Source organism: Branchiostoma lanceolatum, chromosome 14, assembly GCF_035083965.1.
Source record: "Branchiostoma lanceolatum isolate klBraLanc5 chromosome 14, klBraLanc5.hap2, whole genome shotgun sequence".
Taxonomy (NCBI): domain Eukaryota; kingdom Metazoa; phylum Chordata; class Leptocardii; order Amphioxiformes; family Branchiostomatidae; genus Branchiostoma; species Branchiostoma lanceolatum.
The window spans coordinates 7,539,719-7,554,674 of record NC_089735.1 but is presented as its reverse complement, the minus strand read 5'-3'; the positions used below and the strand labels follow the sequence as shown (position 1 = coordinate 7,554,674).

General features: G+C 40.9%; 1 protein-coding gene across 1 annotated transcript; it reads right to left on the bottom strand.

The window, feature by feature from the left end:
• Positions 1 to 645: 645 nt before the first annotated feature.
• On the bottom strand, positions 646 to 9,136 carry LOC136449103 (neuropeptide FF receptor 2-like). Its single transcript, XM_066448917.1, has 3 exons — positions 8,305 to 9,136; positions 7,562 to 7,661; positions 646 to 1,756 (listed from the first exon to the last, which is right to left on the bottom strand). Exons 1-3 carry the CDS (start codon positions 8,603 to 8,605, stop codon positions 916 to 918), a joined length of 1,242 nt encoding a protein of 413 aa, XP_066305014.1. The 5' UTR covers positions 8,606 to 9,136; the 3' UTR covers positions 646 to 915.
• Positions 9,137 to 14,956: the final 5,820 nt, after the last annotated feature.

Genomic DNA, 14,956 nt, shown 5'->3' with positions numbered 1-14,956 from the left:
CAAGATACGCCACTTCAAGAATTAAATTTGTTTGAACTACAGTTAAGACCATTCAATTCTCATAGAGCGCTCGCTGCGATCCTTGAGCGCTCGCTGCGGCCCTTTGATCCCATCTTGGGCGCTCTCACGGCGCTCACCGCGCTCTCACGGCGCTCACTACGCTCGCTCCGCGCTCTCTCGGCGCTCTCTCGGCGCTCGTTTTTTGATCGCCATCCTCGGCGCTCTCACGGCGAAGGTTTTGAGCATGTTCAAAACCATCGCCGAGATGACGGCGCGCATGGCGCTCTCGCCGCGCTGTCGGCGCTCTCACGGCGCTCTCGTCGCGCTGTCGGCGCTCTCACGGCGATCTGGCCAAAATGAGGTCGCCGTGAGAGCGCGGTGAGAGCGCCGTCCAAGTGGAATGGGGGTATAATCAACATGAGCCAGGCTCTGTCATCGATGACCTCATGAACTAGGACTGTACATGTACATATCGCTGTGAAATTGTCTGATAATTACATGCTACAGTACGGTCAGGACGTTCTCATCATATTCAGATAGACCTTTAGAAATGCAATGTTGACAAAAGTACAATATTATGACAATGTGACGATTTGTCAATAGAAAAGAAGTTGTTCTTCGCATGCGCGCAAAGGACGATGTATGTTAAGGCAGCTTAAATTTGTTTTATTGAATCCCCATTGCTTAACACTGTTAATGTTGACAGGTATGTACAAGTCCCTCTTTTAAAACGTTTCTTTGCAATTTTCGGTTCTTGAGGATAATTACATAACTTTTAGTTGGATACAAGCAAGATCATACAAGCTATCATTCTTCGATGTACAGTTACTTTTTTGTTATCATTCCAAACCTACCGTTGTTTAAGACGTATATTAGTTAATAGGTTGAATTTTACATTTATCAAAAGCACTGTAGTCACGCTTTCACTTCTGTCCGTGTCAATGGTTCCGTACTGCAATCTGTCGGTAAACGCCTGACAGGCTCCAGAATGACATCTTTGTCGGTCGGTAGAACCAGGATCCTGCCCTGATCATCGTCGGCCTTTTCCGTTGAGCCACACACTGAATTCAGTTCAATATGACCAATCTTACCGTCTGAGCTCGAGTTGTTGGAAGATATTGAATTTTCCCAGTTTTTCCGGGCCTGTCGACTTCTTCGAGGCTTCTTTTTACACGATTTACCCAAGTTCTTGGTGTAGTACCCGCATATGAACGGATTGATCAAACTATTACTAAAGGCAGTCCATAGCGCGATTGGGTAGATATAACCTTTTACTTTTTCTTTCAGAAACCGGGAATAGTCTCCGTAGGCTTCCAGGGTCCAGCTGACGTATAGTGGCAGCCATAGAAAACAGAAGATCGCCACGATGACCTTCATCATACGAAAATACTTGTTTCCCTTCCGTCTCGTTGGAGAGGCACTCGGCGAGTGGTTGCGTTCGATGACTACATCTCGTGGCTCCCCCGATTCACAGCACGTTTTAATTCCAACAGTCACCCATAGATATCCGATTACGAAAAATGGTCCGAGAAAGCACAACGCAAACAGGAAACCCTTGTAAACCATTTTAAGCTGCGATGATGGCCAAACATCGATACACACAAGTTTACCTCCTTTTGAGTCTGGTTCAACAGTTCTTCTCACCACTAGTTCGGGTGAGGAAAAGAGTACGGCAACGACCCACATAGCAATGGACACTACAAGAACTGTGGTTCCTGATATCTCCATTTGTTGTTGATGTTCCCTCCACCTATACCTGGAAGATAAGGTAGAATAATTACTGAAAACTGGTTGGTCACGATTCGCATGTGCAGCGAAATGCATTGTGTACACTACATCAGAAGTAACGGCCTCTGGGACATAAACAACGTCTTCAAAGTGTTACGCAAATCAAGGTCGAGAAAATAACTCTTAAGAAGGTAGGGAGTTCACCTTTCACATATTGCCCACAATGCATTTTACTACACATGTGTACTTGAAATCCAAGATTTGAATAAACACTATATGTTTAGATCTTTGACATCAATACCACGTAACTGAACGTTCTAATAGTGGGATTAGTCACCCATACGCATTCATACTAGAGTTGCACGGAAGAGAATATTCAGATCTTGGTTCGTCGTATCTAAATCGTTTTAGCGGGGATAAATGGGGTTTTAATGAAAACGTTTCTCTATCGTAGTGATGCATGAAATTGTAAAAACGGGAGTATCCGGCCTGCGTTATACAGGAAACATTATTTTCTTTGTTATCCAAACAAGGTTCGGGTGCTACTGTGTACAGAAATCGATACCCTATGACTTTTGATTGATACGAAGCTGCTGCTGCGAGGAGAATTCATTCAATATCTGAATTCAAGCGAAGTCCGGTCGCAACAAAAGAGTCATACATTACCCACCACTTTTGCCGCAGCCTGACTATAGATGGATTATGCACATCGTTGTTGGAGACATTTACGTCGTAAAATGTAGGCAGTGGGGGGAAAGGCTTTTGCACCCAAGCTGAATTATCGAGCAATTTAGATATGAAGCTAAAGAATGCTGAGAAAACTCTTTCAACTCTTGTTTCCTCCATGATAAATGGAGGTAATGTTTTGAGGGAACCTTGGATCAGCTTAATATGCTTTTCCCATCCACACTCGCGTTCAGTGCCTCTCATGGTTCCAGTACAGACACGTGCTGCGGATATTTGGCAGATCAGAGTCTTTACTGAGAAGGCTGCACCAAACGACATCAGCTTATTAGATTAATGGACGAATCATATGATGATATACAGCGTTTCCAATGTTCCCCGAGGGACAAAATATGATATACTCTTGAAGGTTCATACGTTCCATTGCCTTGGTAGTCAATACAGACACTTGAAACGACCAGGACAAATCACGTTTCAGGTGTGATTCCAAATGCTTATTGGAGTCAACTCCCTTCAGATCAACTCCCTTAAAAACTTATAGTTGGTGATGGACTTTGATCTTTTCATGGAAAATGTAATTAGCTAAGGTGATCAAAAGTTACCCACCACTGGTCTGATCAGTCACCAATCTAATATCACGGTTCAATATTTTTTTTAAGACAAAAGGATCCAAAACTATTTCCATAAAAAATAAGTGACGCTTTATCGGCGAAACGATTTGTATCAGCTTGCAGATTGTCCACCGGATCATTGAAAAAAAAAACTAGAAGGGCCCAGGAGCGACCCCTGTGGAACCCCTGCATCTATCGTTAGCCATCTCAAACATGTCCCATTGATGACAACGCGTTGCTTTCTATTCGTAAGATAAGATTCCATCAATTCCAGAAGTGATTCCAATACTCATAGTTGACTTAATTTAAAAACATGACAAGCGTGCCAAACTTTATCAAATGCTATGGAGATATATAAAAACGGCACGGACTTCTAGACCTTGTTCTACTGCGTGCAGCTTAAGAACAAGATGTGTCAATGAATTGAATGTTGAGTCACCGGTCGGTAAGCAGGTTGTTGCCAATCTGAATATGTAGATAGTTAAGCATACACTAAGCGTTCAACCACTTTAGAGACACAGCACAGAAGTGAGATAGGCAGGTAGTTGTCCTTGACCTGCTTTTAACCTTTTCTATACACCGGGACAACATTTGGAAATTTCCAAATTGTCGGGAAACAGCCGTATTTAGACAAGACATTGAACAAATGTGACAGTGGTTCTGCTAGTGAAGGCGCGATGTTCTTAAAAAAATACATTACTCAGGCCATCAGGCCCCGTGACCTTATTAACATTTAGGCTTGATTGTACTTTGTACACGTTTGCGGACAACATGTTATTGAGTTGAGAGCTAAATGCGTCCTGAGTACAAAGTTGGAAAAAGAGGCGCATTCGCTACTTAGATACGTTTGAGATGCAAATTAGTTATTAAGAATTTCGGCCTTAGCCTTGCCGTCCGAAGTGACATTTCCATTTTCAAGTTGAGAGGGCAAAACACGATCTGTCTTACAGAATGTTCTAGCAGCTGCACTGTATGGTACAGCACAGGGACCCAAGTACCGCATGTACGAGTAAGTGGAATATGCATGACACATCCGGGAGAGTTAGGACGCTTTGTTTCTTTTAGTTCTTATATTCATTTCTTTCTACAGTTGTCTGTCATGTTTTCACATTTTGTATTTTTCATATGCTAGTCACCTTCACAGCAAAGTGACAAGGATTCCGGAAGTAAAGGTCAGAGTTACGGGAGTGAATGGGGGAGTGGCGTTCCGAGTTCGAATTCAGCAATCGTGTGTGACAACTGTCAGGCATTCTAGGTCATGTAATCAATGAAAGAATCTACTAATCCACGTTGATGCATTGTTTTGGTCTGCCTGCCTGTCTGTTTGCCTGTCTGTGTTTTCACATTCATAAATTCTCCTTCTGCTAGTGACGTTCGCCGTAGAATTAGAGTCATCAATGCATACATGTTCATCAAAGCATTCTTTCATAATCAATGAATTGAAATCAAATGAAACAGGTTATCCAATTCGTATATAGGTGTGTATATCATTCTAACCCCCAAAGCAGCCAAATATCGTTGACGAAAACCAACTCGACAAGGGGACGCCGACACTGCCCATTGCCGCTAGAATATCGGCCGAATTCATATTGTTCGCGATACGATCCACGAGACCCCGAACACATCAAAGTGAACTGGGCCAACCTCATGTCATAAATTTCGCCGTCAGTGGCAGAGGATATGAAGTTGTTTTATGATCTGTGCACTGTTATGCAGTGCTTTGTTATATATGCCTTTTTACCGACAAAATGTACTAATATCCATGTTGTCCTTACATTCAGAATGCTACACTGAATGGCGTTAAAACACAATTAGAAAAACAGAATAAAAAAACAACATTAGGAGCTCAAGATTCTTTGTCACTGGAGCTTACTATGATCTCCTCTGTTATTAGGGAAACCATTCATGATATTTTTTTAAAGCATCTGATGATTGATGGATTCTCATAACGGTTCGGCAGATTAGTAAGCATACATATACAAAAACGGGACATATGATAAAAGGTCACAATCTTCCCCACCAAGCTGTGCTTGGAGAGTAGGATGTTCCCAATGTTGGTCATCGAGCATATATTTTAAGGACCTTGCCAGTCGGATGGTATATAGCTTGAATGCTTGCACACACAACGATTCAATCGGCTAAGAATATAGTTTTCTATTTGGCAAAGGTTATTGGTTCCTGTACTGCAATCATCTTTGATTTTTTTGTACGTTCGTTTGCTTAGTTGATTTTCTGTTTTCTGATTTTCAGCATACTTTGGGCAGTTAGCATTGTAGTAGTATTCTATATATCTGGGTAGGTCTTTGGTAGATACAGCTTATGACCGATTTGAGCCCTCTTTAGTGAAACTGGCTGGTTCAGCTTAGGTCAAGGTGCACATGAGTAGATGGTAAATTTAAACATAAAGATTTGAGCATAATCTTCACAAATGATAATGAAATATTCAAAATACATTCTACCAGATAGGACTTCAAACGTACAATGTGAAATTAGGGTAGTTTGACTGTGTTTATGTTTTGCACCTTCTTCTGCCAGTATAAATCACGAATTCTCTGTTTGTTTGTTTGTTTGTTTGTTTGATTCATCGATCGATTGATTAATTGACTGAATTTTTAGCTTCAGTGAAGGTAATTCATATTGTGTAAAAAATGCTTAGGTTTCTGACAGAACTACGCCCGGCAATTGCCGGGTTGTACATTCTTGTTCTGTATGCTAGCCCAGACAATTGCTGGGTTGAGAATATTTCTACAATGCGCTAGTTGCACCCGCGCGGTTGTTTACAGCGTGGTAACTAAAATTGAGCAATATCAAACGAGTACTCTTTCTTTCAAATTTTTCTGCGCACTTCGGCAGTGGGGGTATATTTTAGCTCTGGAACTCCAGCAGGACAAGGGTTAAGCAGGTTGGAAAACAGAGTAAAATGCATGAACCTAACAGAGTACTTATTAGCGTTCAGCTAATGACAAATTCTTGACCATATTTTAACACAGCTAAATCTTGATAAGCTGCAGACTGAAACTATGATTCAGCTTAGGAAGAAAATAAACTTGTGAACAATGAAGAGTTTTTAAAACATAAAGAAGATGATTATTCAATAAACCTAATTGAAATCCAATCGGCTGTCAATAGAAATGATAGTCTTGAGTCTTCAAACACCTAACAGTAAATAACTTAAAGCTAGAATACAACAGGGTTTGAAGAAAGCTCTCGTAGTGCCAAAGGTCCTAAGGTGCGAAATTGAGGCTATGGTCTTTTCACCACCGATCTAAGTAACACATGGTCGACTTGAGGAAGGTTTGTTGCCGGCATCTTCCCCTTTGTGTTTTTCTTTATTGCCCCACTAGAGATCAAAGGTGGCAAATCTGCTGGATATTAACTTTTCAGCCCTTCATATTTCAGGCAATCCCGGACAATTGGCACAGAGATCTTTTCGTGGTCCTAGGCCATGATAAGGTTTGCCTTAAGGTTTGCCCGCTACTTAGGCCATTAGAGTATTCTCATCTGTGCTGGTCGTGTACACTAAATCACATGCTTGACGCAGCCGCATACCCAAGCGAGGAAAAATAATCATATGTTGTTTACATCGACAAGGTTTAAAAAAACTCTTTTTTGAAGTAATGAAATAACAATAGCTTATCTTACGATATCATACATTGTGGTTTCATCACGTAATTTCCAATCTGAAAAATGACTCATGGATGATTTTTAGACGATCGCACAGAATTTCATATCCGAACACAGTCGTTTTGATGGGAGGAAAAGTAGGATTACTTAAATGTGCCCTGGAAAAATATATCTTGTAATCACCTTGATATTGCAAAGTAAATGGATTTGATGTTCCCTTTGGTACACTTATAGAAATTTTGGCCATAAAGCTAAATTGGTGAATACAAAATCATAGGGATACACGCATCGATTCTTGTTTCCGGCCATGAAGTAAAAAGTAAATACAATAATACACCAAATGACTAGGAAGGGGATATTACATTATCTATATGAGTTACTACATATGAGAAGCTTTAGTTTTGATAAGAGAATTCACTCCTGGGGTAAATTCAGTAACATTGACAATATCTAAAATTGGAAATAATAATAAGAAAAAACTTCTGCCTAAGAAATAGAATATTGATATTGATATCTCGATGATGTATGGGGCATCTGACGCAGAAGACAATGTCTCCTCAGTCGTTAAAGTCCTGTTTTGTGATGAAGATGTACTAGGACATCTTATTAGGAGAGAAACGGTGGTGTGCTGCGCAATCTTTAAGTGCAATTCATTCCCATTAGTCTTGCATTAAGTTCGTCAAGAAATGCATCGTTATTCAACATGACATTGCCTTTCATTCAGAACATTTGAAACGGTACCTATCCCCTAGGGCCCCTTTGGGGCAGTCGTAAAATATTGCGGCGAGGTTATTTGACGGCTCAAAAATATGATTGAAATGGTCGTACACACACCAGAAAGATTCCAACAAAATATGCCCGCATTAACGTTTCAATTTGTGAAACGTGTTTTGAAAAAAAAATGAGTTGAGTACCTTAGAATGGCGACTGTTGTTAGTGTAAACACGGAACAACAGACTGCAATGCCTTGCACCGTTGACGTCATCTTACACATCAGATCAGCCAGCCCGCCGTCTGTGAGACGTGACAGAACGAATTGATGAATGTGTGCAAAACTAATTTCAACGCTCTAATGAGTATTGGTAGCCAACATATTAGATCATACTCTGTTCTGGGCTAGCGCTGGACTGCAGCGGTTGGCTCGAATGGTGCAAGCGTATGGACATGAACTAAGCACCTGTATAAATATCAATGATTTTGACAGATTGTGTTGACGCGTTAGATTAAGCCCCTGGTTCATCTTTTACAATAGACATAAATTCATCAAGTGAAGCAATAAAATCGCATTAAAAACTAAGTATATTGTGGCAATTACATTTTATTGCTCTGTATAATTCAGTAGTCCTTATCATGAATTTGCAATGTTTCTACGCCCATACGATAACCATTTAACAGCATACAATTAACTGGCTTGATTACGCAAGCCACGGTCTGCCTGATAAGTCTGTTGATGCACCATGTTCACTGATGATCACTCGCTCTGACACAAAGGAAATTGCATTTCCGTGTTCGTTTTAGGACCGGTATCGAGCCCTCTACATCGTTCTAAAGTCTGGCAATATTTTAGCCATACTGGCTTTGTCTATCTGATATAGCATCAGTTTAAAAGGTTTACCTAAATACCTGTAGTAATGATAATTACAGTAGCGTCCCTTACCTGTCAGTAGCTCCTGTATCAACGTGAATGGCACGCAGAATATCCCTACTAAAAGGTCGCACATGACCAGGTTGAAAATGAAACAACAGGCTCTAGTTCCTCCGTTTTTCGATATTTTCAATACCATGATTACCACCGCAACATTACCAACGATGCTCAGGAGAAATACGGCGCAGTAGGCGGCAAGGTAGAGTGACGTTAGGTAGACCTGATGAGAGCCCGTGCGAAAAGTACCGTTCGAAGACGTCGTCTCGTTCCACGTAGCCGACAGAGACAAGGCTGAAGAGTTTGCTTCTACCATATCTATTCCGGTTAGCGACTTTTCAGTACAGTGCCAAGTAGCCGTACTGCGTCGTCCCGTAGTCGACTGGCCGTAGCGGCGGTTGCTGTCCCGGGTGGTGATGACGGATCGCCGAGAGGTTACCGAAGAAATACCCCTCCTCGTTTGGGCCAGCGAAGCTTCACTCCAAGTAATTGCCTCCTGGACAAGGCCCTCATTTGCGTAGGCAAGACATGTCCCTCATCCCCTATTGTTGTCCCAGCTGGCAGCAGCGGAAAAGGTGCGCCTGCAAAGGAAACGATCCGATACCACGACAAAAATAACGCAGGAAATATCACGACATAAAATATCTACCGCAAAAGGGCAGCGGCTGGCGTGCCGTAAGCTCCCGGCTTTTTATCCTCTCCTGTTTCTGATAGGTCTTTGCAGGAGCAACATTTCCTAAGAGCTCAGCTCGACAGCCTTACACACGCGGTGCAGACATTGGAGTTCTGGCATAAAATGAAGGGTTTACCGCGAGCACTTGTCGGGCATTTTCAATGCCCCTTTCCGATAAATGATGCACGTGCGATGAATATCAATTCACACTGCAATGAGCTGCATTTTGCAGATGGTAGTGGGTCTTCGGAACAGCAATTTGTTAACTTAGTCTTGTTGCGGACTGTGTATAACCGCCCTGATGCTCGTTATTTATTTGAATTCAATACTTAAAAACATGCCAATGATCAGTATCTTTTAAACACTGTTTTCCTTACTGTTATTGTTTCTTTTTATCATTCTTCACTTGAAACAAAATCCAATCGCCTTAGACAAACCTTTCTAAGGCGAACACTAAGCATCAACGGGCACCATATACAGGATCTTGATAGACAACTCTTAGGCAAAATGTTTTTTATATTACTTATATTCTTTTTTTTTCTGGTCGATCTTTCTATATCAAATTATAAGACCATGCTGTGCACCAGAGTTTTTCGTATACATTAAAACAATTTCGAGCTTACTTTGTTTTCAGTTTCTGCGTACTGTAGTCAAGTTTTCTTTCACGTGACTTGTATTAAATGTTACCGTTTTGGACTGGACTACACAAAATACTGTGGAGGATTGCCTTATCAGCAGCTGAACCCAGTTTTAAATGTGTGAAATATTTTCTTTCATTACAGTTTTCCATGGAGGGTTGCAACTGTTCATTGTTGCATCTTTACGATCTTTATACGATGAGGCACCCAGACAAATCCCCCGGTAATACGTGATAAACACGGCTGTAGTGCCTGGTCAAAATTAACCTCTAGATGCCACAAAAAGAGCTTTACACGTCTTTTACATTTCATTAGCAATCTTCCCCAGGCGTCATCACCTCTCGTTAACACAAGGTGTGCTGAAAGGGTTAATGACGGCAAAATGCTGCGTGGGGTCTGATAGGTTGTGGAACTGTTCCCGCTGGGATAACCGCCGACTAAGCACTGCAGTCCAAGCTCGTCTATTAGAACCTGCGCGGAAGAGTACGTAATAAACCACGGCAATAGCCCTCGCCAGCCTGACTCTAATACCTCGGCTAATGACAATAGTGACCTTGGATCCCCATAGGATGGTAGCAACATTGCAGCTGTTCCCAGCAATCGGGATTGAGGCAATCGAGGAACGGACATAAAGCCTAAGAAATTGATCCGTATAATCAAACTCCTCGGTCGACCAATTCTTTTGAGGTTACGAGTATAGCTAGATGAATAGCTAGAAGCATTTATATTGGCGTTTAGATTTGCACGTCATCACTATATTGATACTCGTGAAAATAAGTATATTACATTTCCTCGAGCACTTTTTATTACATTTGTTAACAGTCATGTGAAATATTTACACTATTGACGATTGCACTTTCCCAGCTTCAATCTAATATTGATTTGATTTACTTTTAATTGTAGTCTGGCAGGAATGTACATTAGCATCAGGAAAACAAAATGATTTCGTTATAAATATCGACCATAGTAGATGCTAATTTTTTTTCAATTTCTTGGGGTAACGATTTGAAAATAACGAGGATGTCACTGCTCAGTCAAGATCACGAGTCTGGTAAGTGGCGCCTGTGCTGTAGAAAATTGCTATGGTATTTATATGAAGCGCTGAGTGGCAGTTGCAATCACAGTTCGGGAAGTATGATATTATTTGGAAGCCCCACTCTATGAGTGAAAATTGTGGTTGGGACATCATAACAGTGAGCGGCGCCGAAAAGTTTTCACCCAGACTTGGAGATTGGACCATCAGCTATTCCAATCTATCGCGTACATGCCACGTTTGCTGAACATGTGGTTCGGACTTCACATCGAGTAATGGGGTATGTCGTTTGTTGACCCTAAGGGGACGGATGAAATTGAATTTTGTCACCCACAACGACCATTCGTGGCTCTCTCTGCCAGTCTGAAGAGGCACAATGCAGTCTCATCACAATATAATGAGCCAGCCTGAATTTTGAACGCATTACGTAGCGTTAAAATGTGAAAGTAAAATGACTATTATAATGTTTCGAGTTAAATTAGCTGATGTAATTTGACAACTATGTAAAGTTCTAGAAACCATGAATTTTATGAGTTAATGACGTAAATAAGATTCTTAAAAGGAGTTTAAAGAGCATTGTAAGTATATGGTTATTCACCGCTCCATCACACACGTTTTTCCGATGCCATATCATCATTTCATCAATCAATGTAGACGATGGATTTGTGAGCTGGCAAAATAGGGACTGTAATGTCTCGTGTGCTGTATCGAACAACTTTTAGTACTTTCAAGATTTATGGTTCAATTATCCATGGAGATTTTTTTTACTATATTACAATGCTTCATGTAGCGGCCCTTATTGGCATGTTGCGCTCGTGGGATCATCTTTCTCCAATATCTTACGGATATATTGGTTTCAGCGCATCAAGTGTGATATCTACAGGGATCGACTGAGCTCTTCTTCTCTCCCATCGGACTGTAAATTGCCGACATTCTGAAGCAAAAATACACCATAAACGATTTACTGAAACTCCTCAAAGACCGGCTCAGTTACTTGATGATTACGCAAGTATCAAACTATAAATATTGGTTTCATGTAATATGCTTTCCATTGCATGAAATAATATTAATACCAGATAGATAGTAATACACAAGTCTTTGATTGTAAAACTCGTAATATTATTAGGTGTGACGTCGTGGTCATATTATCATGAATACGGTTATGCATCATATCATAAGAAACCTGATATATAAGGATATTCAGCATCTTAAAGCATCTATAAAATATATTTTTATTCAAAAAACGCAACAGTCACGCATACTTTAAGGCGAGTTTAAAGATTGAATCGTGCAGTGTCAGACATCTAAGACGCCTCCTACATGTCATATTCTGGCCAGAAGAATAATTCTTCGCCAATCCTTTGTATACCTATCAAAAAGTCAACCCGGGAAATAAACGGGAGTATTACCGCCGCAAGGTGGGCATTAATCTCATTCGGGTGGACGGGTAGGTTAATGAACAGGACAGAAGCTGTCAGCCGGGTTCCTCACACCCAACACAATCTATAGTGGCCCCAGATTGTCCACTATTTTGTTCCATATCAGATGTCCATTTTATTGGCACCCGAAGCGATGACATCGCTATCGGTGGCTGCTATTGCAATTCGTCAACATCAAGTGCACGGTTGTCGACGGGAGTGGCTGCTGAACTGACGCAACCGAACTATTGACAGTGTGCTTGTGTGCAGGATGGTGCGAACTTTCTGTTCATAGAAATTGAGTATATATATGATTATAATTCTAGGCCTCAACGTTTAAGGTCGTGTATAGCATCACCGTAGCGCTAGACAGACCAAATCACGAAACATTAAGATGTTAAAAAAAGGTGTTTAAAGTAACCGTTACGTTTGTTTCTCACCATTACCGTAATTCTGCTGAATCACAGACGATCTAGGATTGTTGCTATTTCAAAGCATGATGACAAATGTACTTTGAAGTGAGTTTCATGGTTGATGATATAATATAATATTGTTATATAACCATGACAGTATGAGATTAAGTAGTCAGTCTTATCCAGTTAATACTGCACAGTCGCATCAGCATCATCAATCTAAAGTTCCTGCCTTAACACGTGACACGCAACATATAACAGCACGGGGAACAGACTGGCTGTCTCACGACTGTTTTATACGTACAGGGTTTAAACTGAAGCGTTTGGTGCAAAATTGAGGTATAACTTTGTGTACGCATCGTAATTATATCTACAAATAGTTTTTTTTATCTTTCCTTCTTCGTTTTCAAAATGAATGGCCCTAAAATGATGCTCCTCCGCTAGAACATTTCTGGCAACTGCACACGTATGAAGCACATAAATGAAAAATGAACGAGGATGCAGCCTTAATAACAGCGTATTGTCAGACGGCTGTGGGCACGTATGGGCGTACTGGGAGTCTAGTGTAATAAGACGCTCCCTCGTGAGGTGAAGGCCCGTCAGTATTAGGGTACATTAACGTTAACGTCGGAGGATCAAAGTAGTAAAGCTCGCTGCACAGGCCGGGGGGAGGGATCAGCATAAATTCCATGAACGTTGCCTTTGTGACTCAAATTAACAACTGCGCCTACACCCACAGATAGACATTTGGAAGGATACTGTCTTTATCATAATCCATTGGATCGTCTTGCTGCCTTCGGCTCCTATGGTGGAGATTTAATAAATGCGAGTGAAGAACGCAAACTACACGCATGTTAAAACTTTTTTTATCTATAAATGATAAAATTTGCAGAATTTTCAGTTCAATAAACATTATTGGGCTCTTGGGTATACGTAGTTGGCACCGACCTTGAGAGCCATTTCAACATGGCCGACGACCTTGGCCTCTGGATAACGTTCGACCTTTTTCAGACCACGGTTCGGAATAAGTGATTAAAAATTTTGGTTGTGGTTAAGATTCAGTGTACAAGATTTGCTTCTTGTCTTGTTGGTTGCATATTCAATTGTTTTATTTGTTGACATCATTTTCAATTTCAAAAAAATTATATTATTCTTTTATCAAAAACACAGGGATTAGTCAGGAGAGCGTGAACATGCATGGGCGGTCTGGACACAGTTAGAAACCTGTTGGGAAGAAGTCGGCAGTAGTATGGAGAAGTCGTGATGTTGTCGGGAATCAAATTTGGGGACAGTTTCTTCACAACTGCTAACTGACCGCACCACTCACCGCAGGACCCCAAAATAGGCTCAGTTTTTTTTTTAAGTAGGTCCAAAACCATATACTGCTTGGAGTTAGTAGTTAGCTTACCATACTCTTTACTAACACAGCAAATGTAACAATATCAATTTATAAAAAAAAACGATAACATGAATAGATTTCAAAGCAAAGTTGATGATATATATCAATGAAAGGGTCAATATTCAAACCATAGAACATGTATCTTAAGTACACATTTAAATGTAAAATAGCATTTTTTTGGGGATTAGCTCAAGTAATTTGCATAATTTCAAAGCAATCAACACAATGTACATCTTACATCACCACCTCTGCTAATTATATAAGCTACACTTTTAACACGGTGCTTTTAAAGCAAGCAAACCTCCTCACGCATGTGCACATTGCTCCCATGTCTTACGAGAGGCCGCCAATTAGCAAAAGCGCAGATCCCCCTTGTCTCTTAGTTGACTGGTTAGGGCAAGTAACCTCTCTTCACTAATCCGGGGGTTTGATCCATAATTCAAAAGGCATGACCTCACCTCGCAACTATCAAGGAAGGAGATAGGCACGATGAATACACGCCCACTCAATTGTGCAAGACTGGCTTAAGTATTCTCCGAAACATTGATTGCTCCATTAGCCATCGATGCCCGAAGATAAATCACCTGTCGGTTCGCCCTTGTGTAGCTGTAGTCCGCCGCACTTGTCGTGGCTATGGGTATGCATGTCGCATAATAAATGAACTAATTGGCCATGCAACCACCGTTTATGGTATCAACTTGTTATTTCATGAAGTTAACTTGTTAGAACGAGCCTCACGTATTGTACTTGGATAGAAAGATATATTCCATGCAGCGGTAAAGAGGTTTCATATTGTCTGTAAAGTTGTATATCGTTCCACTATGACTCAAGAAGCCTTTGATGGATCGGATCCTTATAATATTTTGTAGGTGAGTAAGCTTCGGGACAACGGAGGTCAAGTTTGACAATGGGCCTCCTAGTGGCTTTTCTGGACATGCTATGTTTATGGTTTGGTAGTGGTAGAAATATATTGCTAAAATTTGATTGGTCTTTTATCCACTTAAAATTTTGCTGTTCACGGTAAATAATCTATTCACTCATCGTGCGATATCAATTCATACATAAAAAGTGGATTTACTGGTGGTGACAAAAC